This window comes from Patagioenas fasciata, chromosome 1 (genome assembly GCF_037038585.1).
Source record: "Patagioenas fasciata isolate bPatFas1 chromosome 1, bPatFas1.hap1, whole genome shotgun sequence".
Taxonomy (NCBI): domain Eukaryota; kingdom Metazoa; phylum Chordata; class Aves; order Columbiformes; family Columbidae; genus Patagioenas; species Patagioenas fasciata.
This window is the reverse complement of record NC_092520.1, coordinates 149,775,567-149,791,402: the sequence shown is the minus strand read 5'-3', so window position 1 is coordinate 149,791,402 and position 15,836 is coordinate 149,775,567. Positions and strand designations below refer to the sequence as shown.

Below are 15,836 nucleotides of genomic sequence, written 5' to 3'. Positions count from 1 at the left end.
TTTACCCATGTTAAAAATACCTTGATGTCCTTCACATAAGTACACTCTTCATTCAACCTCTGGCATGGAAAAGGAAATGGAAGCCAGGGACAAAGTTCAAAGTTTTTTCTCCTTTACTTCAGTGGAATGAAACCACAGAGCGGTGCTCGCAGGAGGGAGGCACCTGTGTCTGGAGCTGGAATGGAAGCCAGGCCAGACCCTGCCAGTACCTCACCTGCTCCAGTTCCTGGGGATCTCTCCTTTCTGTATGCTTAACGTGATGGAGACCTGGCAGACGGTGAGCACACATCTGCTGTACACACCTCCAGACACAAACAGAGAGGCCACTTGCCAAGTATAGTTGGTCGAATCTATAAGACACATCTGATGCACCCATGCTATCTGCCCTTGTTTCTCTACTGTTCGTAGGAAAAGGGGAATTCCACCTCCTTTTCAGCAGGAACAGTTGTCAGGCAGATCATGAGCACGTTCTCCACTTTTTTTTTAACTCTTCCTGCAGCTGGCCCACAAGCAGTGCCCACCAACTCTTGCTGAAAAAAACCCAGAAATGTCAATGCAAACCGTGTTTGCGTTTACTCTGACCTTTATTAGGCCATCAAGGGGTATGCATTTTGCTCCACCACCCCCATGGTGCCCCTCAGGCTGCCTCCTCCTGAGCTATCAGGACCAATAGCATGCAAAACCCACAGCAGTTCTCTCTGCAATGGTCGCAGTTTGCCCTTGTGCTGCCCTTGCACGTACTGCAGATAGGTCTTTCCAAAGGCCATGGGTTTAGGGACCATGTCCCCACATCAGCTGTATCCTTCCATCCATCTCTTGCCTTGGGCTGTGCAATTCAGACAAGTGCAATGAATGGGAAACGTCAGAGGTGAGACTTGTATTCTGGGGGCCCAGATGAGTTCCTGCCACTGCATTACACGCACTAGCAAAGTTGTTTCTCAGAAGACAGGGTAGCAGCATGCCTCAGGCAGCCAAACCAGCAGGACTGTACCAGCAGGGCAGGCTGGGTCCATCAGAATAGTCAATAATGAAATAACATGCCTTCCTGTTGCACTGAAGTAATTTCAAGCCAAATTAATGCTTTTCCATTCATAGACATCAAATATTTCAAAAGGATAAATAACAAATATTATATCATCAATATCTTTGCTACAGAGGCTAATTAATTGTGGCACGGGCTGCTGAAGCAGTTTGTTCTGAAGCCTTGGTTGCTCCAAGGCAGAGAAAGGGATGGCATGCATCCCCATTTGTACAAATTTGGGCTGTAACCACAGCCTCTTCTGGAGCCCGCCCTATAATAGAGAGCGAACAAGTGCTCATTTAGGGTGGGCAGCTACTGGGGACAGCGAAATCTTCAGCAGCTTGTTCTGGCAGGGTGGGAGTGGTGAATACACACGAGTTTTCTTACAGCAGCCAAACCCCACATCTGCGCAGAAAACCTCTCCCTAAGCAGGGAGACGCCTGCAGCTTTGAAGACATCCAGGGAGAATCAGGATTTCCTACCATGTCCCAGGATGATCCTGGCAATGCCCTACTCTCCTCACTGCTTCAGCATCCCCCAATCACCCTCCATCGGGGCATCCCCACCCCTCGCAATGAGACCCTCAAGAAGGCAGCAGGCACACTGTGTGCCCTGCAGAGGAAGATTTAAGACCATTTTCCTCTCCCCTTCCCCTGGCTCAGCTTGGATCAGGCGCAGCATTTGGCAAGAGAAGAGCTCCCTGCTAATTTTAGTCTCCAGCTCTCCACCCAGGCAGCGGCAGCAGCTCAACCGCTATGGAAAGCTGGGCAGCAGGGAGGTGAGGGCTGGGAGACGCTGCCTTCAAATGGCCCATGTGCTGACAGCTAAATATAAACCAGTGGTGGGCAGGGGCCAGATGTGCTGGCTGGGGCTGAAGCAAATCCTTCCCCCATTGCCCAGAGACAGAGCAAAGAAATTGCAGGTCCTCAGGGGATCTGCTCCAAGACCCGGGCAGCGCTCGCAGGACTCGCTTTCTGCCCAGAGGGATAATCTAGGCTGCAAACTCGCAATAGGATCCTACTTGTTTTACATATTTTTGGACAGATCTGGAGCTGGTGAGAGCTTAGGTCGAGAGAGGTTCTCCTTCCCCTCTACTCTGCCCTGGTGAGACCACACCTGGAATATTGTGTCCAGTTCTGGGCCCCTCAGTTCCAGAAGGACAGGGAACTGCTGGAGAGAGTCCAGTGCAGGGCAACAAAGATGATGAAGGGAGTGGAGCATCTCCCTTATGAGGAAAGGCTGAGGGAGCTGGGTCTCTAGCCTGGAGGAGACTGAGGGGTGACCTCATTAATGTTTATAAATATGTAAAGGGTGAGTGTTACGAGGATGGAGCCAGGCTCTTCTCGGTGACAACCAATGATAGAACAAGGGGTAATGGGTACAAACTGGAACACAGGAGGTTCCACTTAAATATGAGAAGAAACTTCTGGGTGAGGGTAACAGAGCACTGGAACAGGCTGCCCAGGGGGGTTGTGGAGTCTCCTGCTCTGGAGACATTCAAAACCCGCCTGGACGCCTTCCTGTGTAACCTCATCTAAGTGTTCCTGCTCCGGCAGGGGGATTGGACTAGATGATCTTCTGAGGTCCCTTCCAACCCCTAACATTCTGTGATTCTGTGGTGCACCTCAGAGACCAGTGTGCCACCCTGACCGAGCACCACCGCTCGTACGAGAGCCTGGTCTGGCTCCTTCCCATAATGGTCCCTTCTCTACCACACTGCCTACTACAAAATGGTTACTTGGGATGAGATGCCCTCGCTGCTGGGCTGATAGCTGCAAAATCGCAGTCTCTGCTGTGACAGTCAGTGCTTGGAGTGGGAGTCAAGTGGGCGAGTTTTCCCTGCACCTCCACACAAACTTGCCCTGGTTCCTTCAAGCAAAGCCTGTTCTGCCATCCAAGACAAATACCCCAAAAAGGGAATGGAAAAGAAGAGAGAAAGGGAGCCCCAGGGGTGACAAAAGGAGCAGAGGTAGCATGAACCTCAGCAAATACAGAGAGTTTCTGGATTAAACACTACCCAACCGTGGACCATAGGACTATGCACAAACCAAGCATCTTTTCTTTGATTTTCACTGTACCTAAAGGGACTTTACACACTTTGTAAATAAAAAGGGACACGTGAAAAATTCCTGACTGCATAAGCAAAACCTTCTTCTATAGAAACAACTGGCAACGTGCTGAGAGTTTGCTAGACACCCAGGACAAAACAGGTAACCACACTCTGCAAATCAAGCAGAGCAGCTGCAGGACTGAGCACAACGCTCTACACAGGCAAACTAGATGTCTTGGCAGACACCAACTACAGTAAAAAGCTGCCATGGTACTAATTTTCAAAGCAACAAACACCCTTATGACACCAAATACGTTCTTAACCATCTCAGTAGAGCAGCTTACGGTCCCCACCAGCTTCTATAATTATCCCTGCATTTTCCTTCACCCCTTTTAGAAGTCTGAGTGGTTTACTCTGTGCTCTGACACCTTTCTACATCTCCTCTCTTTTTGATCTCTACACCTGAGACTGTCGGTTCCAGTCTCTCTGCTCCATTGAAATTCCAATTATTTGCTTCTAATTTAGCTTTCAGTGCCTTCCCCCTTACGACTTTTTCACGGTCGTTGGCATTTTCCAATCACTCTGCTCCAACACTCCTCTTCCTATGCCCTGTTTTTGGCTGCTTCTTACTTTTGTTAAATAATCCATGTGGTCTGTATGCCCAAATGCTGCCTTTTCTGCTTGTCTTGTCTTTCATTTTTATTTATTTCTCTGTTTCTGCATGAGCTGCAAGACTTGCCAAAATATTTCTTTCCATCCCTTGATGTGCCTATGTCAGATATCTAATTCAAACACAGAGTTACAAGAAAAATGTGAAAACAGAATTTACAAAGGATCTAAGTTTAGGAAAAGACCCAACTAATCATGCCATTTGAGAAACACAGGGCTTTTGGACAAAGCCCTCAAGAGAGAGTACTGGAAGAGCCAGAGTTAACTGGCAAAGCAATTACAGTTTGCGAAGCAAAGGAAGCCAGCCACATGGCTGGAGCTGATGGAATGCAGACAGCGATCAGACAGTGCAGACACACTGAAATAATACTGGCCAGACTGAGGCAGGGGGACAGAGGGAGTTCAAAGAGGGAGTGAATCCTCCCCTGCCCCACCAGCACACACAAAAGACCGTCTTCCCCACTGCGGCAAGCGGTGCAAGTCAGTTGGACGCACCTGGAAACACCCTGCAAGGAATGGTGGCACATTCAGAGGAATCACAAGTGCAGAGCATGACCCTGGGGCAGCAGCAGCGTTAGCATCATCAGGAGTTCTTCAGAGGAACAGCAGGAGCGCAGAGGAGAGCTCAGCAAGGCGGAGGCATTTATTAGCCACAGACTAGATGCAGGTGAGACCACCATGCCAGCAACAGAGAAACTGCCAATGGTTGAAAAGGCACTGGCAGGAAAATCAAATTAAATTCAGGCTGAATGCTGGCGATCTTAGCTCTGCTACTGGAGCAGGTGAACTACATGGATAAGAAAATACACATGATCAGCTACAGCCAGTAACTATGGAGGAAGGAAAACACCCATTAGCAAGGTTAAAGTCTGTCAAACCCTGGTCTCACAAAGCGTGTCAAATTCCCTGAAGAGGCAGGAGACCAAAACAGCAGAGACAGAATTAGAATGCAACTATCCAAGGATAAATAAACTCCCAAGATAGCACAAGCCAGAGCAGTACAACTGTCCTTCAACTCACACACCTGAAAAAGCTCTTCCTGCCATGAGGAAGCAGCGACATAAGAGCTGCACTGAGAATGGCTCTGGGAACTGGTGACACAGCTGGAGCAGTCCAGGCACCTGGGCAGAAAGAGGTGATGAAGCTGCCCCTGCCGTGCTCCTCCTCCCACAAAACCTGATTGGTTAGGCCCTGAAGAATTAAACACCTTTGTAAAGAGGGTTATGCCTCTGCAGGGAGAGAAGAATGATGGCCAATACCAAACCACTTCCTGGTGTTTGAAGTGCTCACAGCTGGTGGTCCGGCCAACACATGGAGACAAACCAAGTGTCAATTTGGCAAAACTCTTTTTCCACAGACCACCAGTTGGGCCATGGTTAGCACTGACGCTCTTTCTAGGACCCACATGAACTTCGATCCACAGAGACGTTTTACTCGGGGCAGGGGAACAGCCCTAGAGGATCATCACCTGAGGCCTGGGAAAAGCTAGGCCTGCTGGGTTTAAGTAAAAGGGTCTACATAACCTACATAGCAAAAAGAAAAATAAGAATTGAAAGGTGAAATGGTTGGCAACAGTAATGCTGAGGCTGCTGTGAGGGTGCCTATCTCAAAATCAGCGGGAAGGGACACAATAATTCTTGGAATAGAGAATTATATCAGGCAAATTAAAAATGCTTGAGAAAATGTCCTTTAGAGCTAAAGCATCCTACAAGCACAGGGCTTGAGTTTCAACTGAGAAACTGGAAAAGAAATTATGCAGACCACCACAAAAATGCAGGGGAACCAAGTGCAGCAGCACATTACACCACTACCTGTCTCACAGACTCATAGAGTGGTTTTGTGGGAAGGAACATTTAAAGATCACCTAGTCCAATCCCCCACTAAATCAGGTTGCTCAGAGCCCCATCCAGCCCAGCCTTAAATGTCTCCAGGGATGGGGCATCTACCACCTCTCTGGGCAACATGGGCCAGGGTTTCACCACCCAGATGACCAGAGACAGTTCCCTCAGCCTGCCCTCATGTGTCCTGGCCCCTCACCATCTGGACATCCCTGGCCTGGGCCCACACACCAGTGTCCTTCCTGGACTGGGGAGACCAGGAGGGGACACAGGAATCCAGATGCAGTCACCAAAGTACCAAATAACAGAGGAAGGCACTTTTACTGTTCTTTTTCTTGTTTTTTTGTTGGCAATTAAAAACAATTAAAAAAGCAATCTTGAAAAGAACTCCTAATGAAGCAGCTAGAAGGGACCTTAACACTGAAGACCAGCACTTCTGCAGGCTCCTTCTGCTCCACAGGCACAGCTGTCCCTTTGACTTCTTTGCTTCATCAGTTGCTCTTCTTTGGGCACTGCCACAGAGGGTCTGCCTTCATCTTCAACTACCCATCAGGCAGCCTTCTCATCCTCAGACTGGAGAAAACCCACCTCCAGGCCCCAGGGACCTTGGAGGTCCTCTGACGGACAACAACTGTGACACAGAAGCCAGGTTGTTGGGATGTCCAGGCCCGGAGGCTGGGCCCTCCTGTGATAGCACTGCTGTGGTGTCATGGAGGGGAGCCCTGGCACAGTGTAGTGGTACCAGGTGAGCTGCGCTGGAGGTGGATCCACTTCCAGCAGTTCTTCTTGGTCTTTGGGTGGATTCACTTCCATGGGCTCCACGCCATCAACCATATCGGTAATGGCCATCACCACAATGTTGCCTCCTCTTCCTCCACATCTCCTGCAACCACCTATCTGCTTTCCCATGCAAATGCAGGCAGTCACTACCCTTGCGGCTGTGGGACCTCTTTCTTCCAATCATCCTTGGAACCTGAGGACCTCTAAGCTCAGTGAATTGTGGGCCAGCTGCCAGGGCGCCTGTGTTTATAGTGCCCAGAACAGAAGGCAGTGAGGTGGCTCATGACATCAGGAGGCTATTGTGCTGGCAACGCATGTGGCCAAAGATGGCTGTTCTGGGAGCTAGGGGTCGTGTAGCCTTAAAGATGCCCTACTGTGTGAAAAGAAAGAGGGTGAGGGGGCCTAAGGGCCCCTTTCCTGGGGATCGGTGCCCTGCGCCATTCTGCTGCCCCTTGGGCACAGTGACTGCCATCCATTTCTCCTCACATACCCTAGACTATAGCGTCCTCCTCATCCCACGCCCAGGGTCCCCTAGATGAGATGGTAGCCACAGCATTCCAGAAGAGCTGAGGGTCCTCAGTGATCACCCGCTGACCTGGCTCCCTGCAAGTGACTCAGCCCCCCACACTCAATAGTGGCTATGAGGGGCTGAAGCATCCAGACATCCCAGCAGCAGGACACGGAGGCTCAGCCAGCCTGTGCAAAGTGTCCCAGCATTCCATGAAGTTGTTGATGGCCAAGTGTTGCATGGCCCCTTCATTCCTGCCCCCTGGCCTTGCCCCTGGAGCATGGAGAGGTGCTATCTCCTTGGCATGGAGCCCCGAGGGGAGGACAGAGACTGGTGCCCCTCAGACTGCTGTGCTGGCACAACGCAAGTTGTCTATTAGAGGCCACCGAGGGAGGTCCATGGGGCCTCGAGGTGGCAGGGTTTCTTTCCACACCAAGGTTCACCTTTGCTCTGTTCTCTAGTTTTAAAGACAAACCTTTTCAATACACGCTTTTTTTCCCCCTCTAATAAAAAACGGGCAAGGTATGACCTGGGAAAGACTTTAATAATGCATTCGTTCTCAACACCTTGGCTTGGGTGTTATTTTGAATTTCTGAGTAGATGAAACTACTCCCTCCTATTGGTATGAGAGTACAGACTATGGGTTAGAATTGCTGTTCACAAAATTTCCTCTGAAATAGGCATGCATTGATGTTTCAAGACACAGCAATTGCAAAATGAGACTTCTTATATTTACCCCTTATGTTAGGCAGACAATTTAGTTTGAAGGTACATCTCTGGAAATTATAATTTAGTCAGGTTTGATAGGAAAACTTGGTACATGGTTGATTTATTTTGCATTTTTTGATTGAAAACAAAGCCCTCCCAACTGGTTTGCTTATAACAAAAGATGGACCTGTGGCAGCTAAAGCCAAGTGAGCTGCCACAGCAGGTAATTGAGGCCATTAATACAAGGTGGTCTGGACAGTGTATTCTCAGCCCATTATAAATCTTGTTCTGCACCTTATATGGGGTTAATAGCACCCAGACATGACTACTGCAATTTTACCTGAAAATAACATTACAAAACATAAATAAAACTAATTTAGGAAGTGAAGTATTTACAAGAAGGGTTGGAGATATCTTAACTAGGCTTAAATGAACGGCAGCACTGAGGAAGCTGTCAGAGTTGCCAACACCAAATATACGGGCCAAGTCAAACAGCCCACGCTAATGACATGGAAATAAGTGGCCTCTTGAAGGAAGGAAGAAACAGATTTCTTTAGAATGGCAGGAAAAAATACACATATCATTAATGTAGATTATCCTCACTTCAAGAGAGCTCTACCAGGCAGTTCTGCAGCCTAACAGGCAATTATGCAGATAAAATATTTTTACTGGTAAATAGGATATAACAGTATCTGACAGTGAATTACACTGCAGCGTGTGTGAATTTACACAATTTCAGTGAAACACAGGCTTCCATATAAGCCTACTAGTTCCTAATACTCACAGTCCAGAGGGCTAGTGGAAAATAAAGTTAAAAAGATAAAACATGTCTGTTATGGAAGGCCACACAGACAAGTCTCTGGTCTGTATTTAGTGTTTTTACATGACTGAGTAGCACTGGCTGTCAGTTACTCATATTTGGCTCAACTGGGAAAAACAAAAAACAACAAACAAACAAAACCAAAAACTACAAACCAAGATTATTTAGACTGTCTGAAATAAACATTAAGGTCACTGAGATGGAAACCAGGACATGAGTGATGCAAAGACCTCGGACTTACCGTTTGCATCTCTGATGGAAAATAGTAGCACAGAAAAGCAAGAATAGCACAAGATGTAATACTTTTGTCATGTAAAGGTATCAGAAGAACCTATAATGTAAATAGGTGACAGCTTTTTCATCTCCTAAGAAAAGAGGGATAAAAAGCCACATTGACCTCTTCTCAAAAAAAATCTCAAATGGGAAATAGTCACAGAATGCTGAAATAACTGAACCTTAGGAAATGGTAAAATCAGAATTAGTGACCTTTTGAGAGGGGCACTGATGCTTCAGGGGGACTCCCAGCTCCATCCAACCATCTTTAGATTGTCTGAAGTGATTCAACATCTCAAAGTCTAATTGAATCTCATTATTCAGTGTAGTTGATTTAAAATCTTTATTATGCTGGCTTGAATTATTGTTCTAAGGTGTCTCTGGAGAAGGTTGATTTACTTAACAGCAATGTTGCCCCAGACCATCTTAACATCTCAAAACACAGGGGACTCTCTCCAGACCAGGAATATCAAAGCCTTTGCGTTTTGGCATGGGAAATTCTTCTCAGGAAAACAGAATTACAGAGGAGCTCTGGTCAAGATCCCAGTGTATTTTGGTTTGGCTGATTACACATACAGACTGTGAATTTCTAACATCATAAAAAGCCTAAGGACCTGGTTCACATCTGTTTCCACCCAAGGCATTACATGGATCTTTCTTAAATCTCACACCACATCTAAATAAGACAGCTTATTTCCTTTTCTGGAAAGCCCTTCCCAGCTATTACTGCAAGCCTGAAAAAAAAGCAATTGGATTGGGAAGGGACTGGAAAAGGGAACATCAATAAACAGCAAGAACAAATAGGATGGGGAAACTCAAGTACAACAAAATATATAACGCCATCAGCTGTTGAGGTTATTGTTGTAAGCGCTGGAGCAAGAACCCCATCATCACTCTGTTCCACACTGCCATGACTGACAAGGCAACCTCTGTCTTCAGATAAACATCCTGCCTTTTACCGTATTGCAGATGTTGGTAATTCCAAACTGCCAGATGAAGGATGATGTCCATCACCTCTCCCAGCGCCACTCTTCCTTCACATCTGCCTGAACTTGCAAGTGAGAGAAGTCAGAGCCTTCACGTTACTATACCACACGCAGAAATGCCTCTCCAGAAGACAACAGCATTCCTCTGCCAGCCCCACAGTGCAGAGGAGACGTGCAGGAGGGCACCGCTCCCTGAAATCCGAGTCATCCTAAACCAGTCTGATTTAAGACAGGAGGGTGTGGTGCAGGAATACATATTGTGTTGGCACACCACTACACAAATCTGTCACAGGTAACATGTATACATAAAGGGATGGCGCAAGGGTTTATTTATAATGATAATATGTAATCTCTGCAAATGGTTTGTGGATCTTCTGGGGCCAGACAAACTGCAGGCCACGTTCCAAGAAAACAAACACAGTTCTCAGTGAGCAGGTACCCAGGCTCTTGGTGCTGCTCTGCAAAAAGGCTATTTAAGTGTCAAACCTGACTTAAAGAGGTGAAGAGAGCCAAGATTCACAAGCTACCTGTAGTACATGCCCCAACAGCAGTGAAAGGATATGCTGGCCCAGGACACGTATGGCATAGCAAGCATGAGGTCCAGACATCCCCTGGCTGCTGTGTCAATGAACCGCACAACCAAGCTAGAGTACGATCCAAATTACTCTCAGTGGCCCTGGCTTCTCTGCCGAGTCTGTGATAGCAACCCGTGCTGTGAATATGGGCCTGGGGATGTTGGCTCACTTATACATCAGCATAGAGCAAGATGTGACAGCACTTCTGATCACCCCCTAAGGAGACTGAGCTGACCACATGGAAGTGAAAAATACTGCCTCACCTGCAGTGCCCATCCTCCCACAGCTATGGCAGCCCACAATGTCCTCCAGGGAATGATGTTCCTTGGCACAGGTCCCTGTGAATGAAGGTCTCACTGGTGTCTTCAAAAGCACAGAAATATCGTATGCAAATTTAATGGTCTAGATGTTCCCCTGCTGTCAACACTTTTCTTGAAGTCAGGATGATGTGCTTTGGGAGTGATACCTAATTTCACTTTTCCACTGGCTTAACAGTTTCCACAAGGATGAAATAGATACTTCAGCCAGCACTGAACTACAGGGTCCAATCTTTCCCCATGGGCACTCAGTAACCTTCAGTGCAATTAGCTATGCAGGAGAGCGATACCGTGCATGTACATGCAAGTAACCTCGCATGTGAGGGATTGCAAAAGTCCGCCCATGTGCGTGCGAATGAACCTGTATATGTAGGTGTGCTCACCCTTATGCACGGGCACTTCCAAGGGTGCCTGGAGAAGGAAGTCGGTGCATTACATTGAATGAGCAACTTCAGCTTTCTGACAGCTACGTTTCTCATACAAACACAGGCATCTGCCTATTCACACCAACACTTAGCCCAGCTTTTAAGCAACTCACGCTGCTTTGTAGTACCCTGGATTCTTGCAGACCGGAGAGCTCTCTAAGGTGGGAGGGTAAAAAACTACTTTTCTGGGGAAGGAAAGGGACTCTAATGATGTAAATACTGGGGTGGTGGAAGTCTTGCCAGAAGGACTTTTTTCATTAACACATCTCCACAGTTTCTCCTGAGCCTCTCCTATTTCCCACTTCAGAGAAGGGGACTGCATGCTATCAACTTAAGAAAGCAGCAGTCTGAGACACTAGAAGTGAGACAGAAACCACTTGTCACAATCCAAGACAGGAAGACACTCCCAGTGTTATTTACATGTAACAATAAAATGTGGTGCAACAGGGATAGGTTGAAGCAGCTGGGACAGGCATATTAAAGGAGTGTCCTTCAATCCCTTGTTCCTGCAAACTGCACCTCCCAGCAATCTAATCTAAGCACACCGTGCTTGTGCCTGGATCAGCGTGATGCTCACACCTGCAATAAAGGAAATTAGTGCAAGTGATTTATAGTCTCCCGAGATACCATGGTATTTGCAGCAGAAAAAAAACAACAAAAAAAACCAGTCTGGACAGCAATGGCTGGGAATGACCTCACCTCCAAGTTTCTTCAGGGATCGGGATTCACTTTTACTATGTTGACACAAGGTTTTAAAGCAAAGGGGGATCATTGCACATCATTCCTTGCCTGCAAGCACAGCTCGCTGACACCACCCTTGCTCCCTCAGCGTCACACCTTTCTGGATGGTGGGGTGAGATGAGGCACTGCTGGGCACAGAAGAGAAAACCAGAGGCAGCAGGAGGAGGTACTTGACCCAGCAGCCTTTCCATCCAAAGAGAGCAACGCAGCAGCTCAGGGAAGGTGCCTGTCCCTGCCCTTGTCCCTTCCAGCCGCACTGCCAAGCCAAGGGCATTACAGCACCCAAGGTGGGGTGCAGGACTCACTCTCCAGTCCTGGCCGCTCAGTGCTTTACTGGTATTTTCTCCCTCCTGAACATCCCGTTAACCCTTGAAATAAGAAAGTTTCCCCCATCTCCAGCATTACTTCCAACAGCAAAATGTGCTGTGTAGCAGCTAGCAAAGATGAGACAAATATTTCTGCTGGAGAGCCCGCTTCACAGAGGTTAGGGCCTGTCAGCAGTGGGAGTGAACAGACCGTCCCCAGCTCCTCAGGTTTCTTGGCAGGGTGGCAGTGTCCTGCCTGTTACTACTTGTTTTGGATGACAACAGGCCACATTTCATGTGAGGAGAGTTGTGCCCATCTTCAACTCACATCAGCTTGTTTTTCTTCACTCAGCTGTAAACATGCTCAAGATTCCTATAAATACCTATTGGGCAGCAGACCAGCAAAATATGCTCAAAAGGAAAAAGGCAAGCCCCACAACAACGACAGGAACAGCAACACAGAAACAGACAACACGTCTGCCAGTAAGGCTCCCTGGGAAGAACAGGCAGGAATATCTTGATGTAGTCACATCACAATAATTGTTTTGTTGTTTTTTTTTGACATGACCAACTGCCCATTTCAGCATCATCTTCAAAGAAAAGCTATCACTCATGAGAGCCCATACTGTCATCTGTCCCTGTCCAGCTGAAGATGTCTGTCCCTGCTATACTGTGACGCAGCATCATGGAAGCCAAAGGGTACCGATGATTCCAGCATCTTCTTCTAGGCCCTTTATTCTCCTTCATCCAAACTCAGTTATATGCTTAACTTTGTTGTGTAGCAGAGCTGCACAGACAGCAAGGGAGGACAGTCAGGGCCTCAATTTTTAAGCATCACTTACTCAAACGCCCACACGCAGGCCATTTGACATTTGCTTCCTCCACCACACACCGATCTGGTGAGGGAAGAGAAGGAGAGAAGCATAAAGTTGGGGAGGAACCCATTGTGTCTGAAGACTTGCTCTAAGGTGTTGACCTAGGAGCAGATGTGGAACAGGGGCATCACAGTGGCTTGTGCTCCATGCCATGCACGGCTGAGAGAAAAGGGAATATTTCCTGTGATTCCTTACAGCCTTGCAGGAGGAGAACTCACCTCCCTGGAAAGAGAAAACATACTTGGCTTTCCATATACAGTCTGTTCTGCAATGCCCTTTAGGGAGGTAAGAAGAAAGCTCTGTTAGGGACATAGGAGATGGAAACAGCAATCTCCTGAAGGTCTCCTTCCAAGCCCAGCCGCAATTCAGCTTTCTTGCTCCAGTGGAAGAAGCCTCTTAGTTTTTTGCCCAGAAAAATTACCCAATAAACAGCCTTTGTATTTTATCATTAATAACTGGCAAGGCTGTTGCATAAGAAAAGTTGAGGTTGTAGCTCTTGGTTGGTCCCAGGTGTGACTTACATACAGTAGGATTCCCACTTGGGATATGTGATGGAAAACAATGCAGAAATGAGAGGGGGAAAGTATTAATTGTTCTGAGAGTCACTCCTTCCTACACCAGCTCCCTGGAGTTTCTGGGAAGAGTCACCATGAGGAGCCACAAACGCAGGCACCCCAGTCCCCAGAGGAGAAAACATGACTTACTTCTAACAGCCAAAAGAAAACAAATACTACTTGTCTTTCTACTCCGACTCCTGATTTCTCTTAAAACAAAACAGGCTTTTAGAGGTACTGGGGTAAGAGGAAGGGCGGGGAGGGTCACAGATTAACCTTCCTCCGGTTAGCAGGTTCCAGGATCCTGGCTGCGAGACTGGGAAAACACAACGCCAAGTGCTCGGCACACCCACAGCGCCTCAGCTCTCGGGGCACAGCGACTCCCCCTCCGAGATGCTGCTGCCTGACAGAGGGTTTCAACCTTCCACCCTTTCCAGCAGTGTTTAAATGCCTTTCACATGCAATGAGCAGCAATATCTCTGGTGGTGGCTTTGGGAGAGCCTGGACTTTAATATAACTGAACTTTAATATAATTATTTTCCTCATCTTCTCTTTTAGTTGGTAGTGGCCGTAGTCATGTCACTGTTTCCAGTTTCAGTCTTAAAACAGAATTACTTCTGTGACGGAGATGTAAAAATAACCCTGTCTAAAAGCAAAGAGGAAAAACCCCATTCATAAGAAAAGTTGTTTGCTCCAGCGCATCCCTTCTGTCCTCATGCTCTCTGCCCTTTCTCTCATTCTCCCGCTCTGCGTTGCTGGCAGCTAAAGGACTGTCAGCTGCATGGCTCCGAACACCTCACTCAGCCCTTTCTCCTATAATCACTATTTTAAATATCTCTGAGTGGTTTGTTTTCTTCCTTGCTGCACTTGCACAAGTCCTCTATATGCCTCTACAGTCCTCTCTAAGGATCTTTGGGGCGTATTGGCAAAGCGGCAATACAGTAAGAGGCTTGACTAGCTTGCATGAGAGGTGTAACACAAAGTAGATCTGTAGTGCAACCCATCTTCTCATGTCCCAGCTAATTCCACCAGGCATAAAAAGCAGATTATAACTAGAGGATTTATCCTAGCCAGAGAAATCAGATCTCTTACACTGTTGCAACAATAAATATGCATTTTTAACCTTGGCATCCCATATAGTACAGAACAAATGGACAAGCTGAAGTCCTGTAATGGACTTTGTGGGAGCAGGCATTCATAGAGCTCCTTGCAGTCTGTGCATAGCTTTAAGGCTGAAACCAAGCCTCACTCCTGGGAGCAAGAATCAGAGGATTTATAATGTGAAGTGAAGGGACTAAGATGCTGAAAAGCATTAATAGTTAAATGCTCATATGTATTTGAGAAACTACTACCAAATCAGACCAGCACCAAGCACTGATATTATTTTTAAAACAGCGGCAACACCACTGTAGGTTTCTTAAAAAGATTTGGGCTGTTTAAAACTTTCTTGTAACTGTGAAAAAGAAGAGAAGCATAAAAACCCACATGACACTGATAGAAATAAATACTCCTCTACTTTGTAAGAAAATAAGATAACCGCACTTCGTACATGCCCTGCTGTACTCCTTAAAGTTTGCACAGAATGAACCCATTACTACGCGGGCGGTGCGCATCTCCAGGGTATGCATTCCCTCCTCCTTTGCATACACTTCTCTCATCAAAGTGATATTCAAAGCATCTTCGCTTCCTTCCAGGTTAACACCAGAGCACCAAGAATATGAGGCGGCTCAAAGCCCTGACTCTGGGCTCTGCAATTCCAACAAGGTCACATTTTGATAGGTCTCCTGACAGAAACGAGGGCGAGAGCCGAGAACCTAAGGCAGAACAGCGAAACCCCTCAACACATACCTCCTTCCCGCGGAACAGAGCCCACCTCCAATCCCGAAAGCTCCGCAGGGAGGGGGTGTCCCCGCTCGCCGGCAGCGCTCCGCCGCTGCAGCGGGCCGCGCTCGCCCCCTCTTCCCGCCCAGCCTGGAAACCGGAGCGCTGCACCGGGCTACCGAGCGGGACGGAGCGCCTAGGAGAGCCCAGCACCGCGCTGGGCTGCGAGGGACGGGACGGGACGGGACGGGACGGGACGGGACGGGACGGGACGCCCCCCCTCCCCACCTTCCTCTTCCTCTTCCCTGGCGCCCCGCGGGGTAACTCACTGCGGTCCGGAGGAGCCCCGCCGCCGTCCACCGCCACCAGTTCCAGGTAGACGGCCCAAAGCCCCAGGGCCAGCGCGCCCAGGGCCAGCAGCAGCCTCCGCAGCAGCCGCCGCCGCCGCAGCCGCGCCAGCAGCCGGCCCCGCATGGCGCCGCTCAGGGAGCCCGGCCACCGCCGCTACCCCGGGACATGTTCCCGCCGCACCGGCACGGCTCGGCACAGCACGGCTGCCTCCGACCCCCC

The 15,836-nt window shown here is 48.2% G+C and overlaps 1 protein-coding gene across 2 annotated transcripts in view; it reads right to left on the bottom strand.

Annotated features, from left to right (window-relative positions):
- B4GALNT3 (beta-1,4-N-acetyl-galactosaminyltransferase 3) overlaps nucleotides 1-15,836 on the bottom strand; it is a 70,716-nt gene extending 54,880 nt beyond the window's left edge. The window contains exon 1 of one of the 2 annotated variants that reach the window (XM_071817439.1): nucleotides 15,596-15,836. In XM_071817439.1, coding sequence (XP_071673540.1) covers nucleotides 15,596-15,740 — 145 coding nt within the window. In that variant the 5' untranslated portion in view covers nucleotides 15,741-15,836. The remainder of the gene's footprint in view (nucleotides 1-15,595) is intronic. The other variant, XM_071817435.1, reaches the window with a different exon arrangement.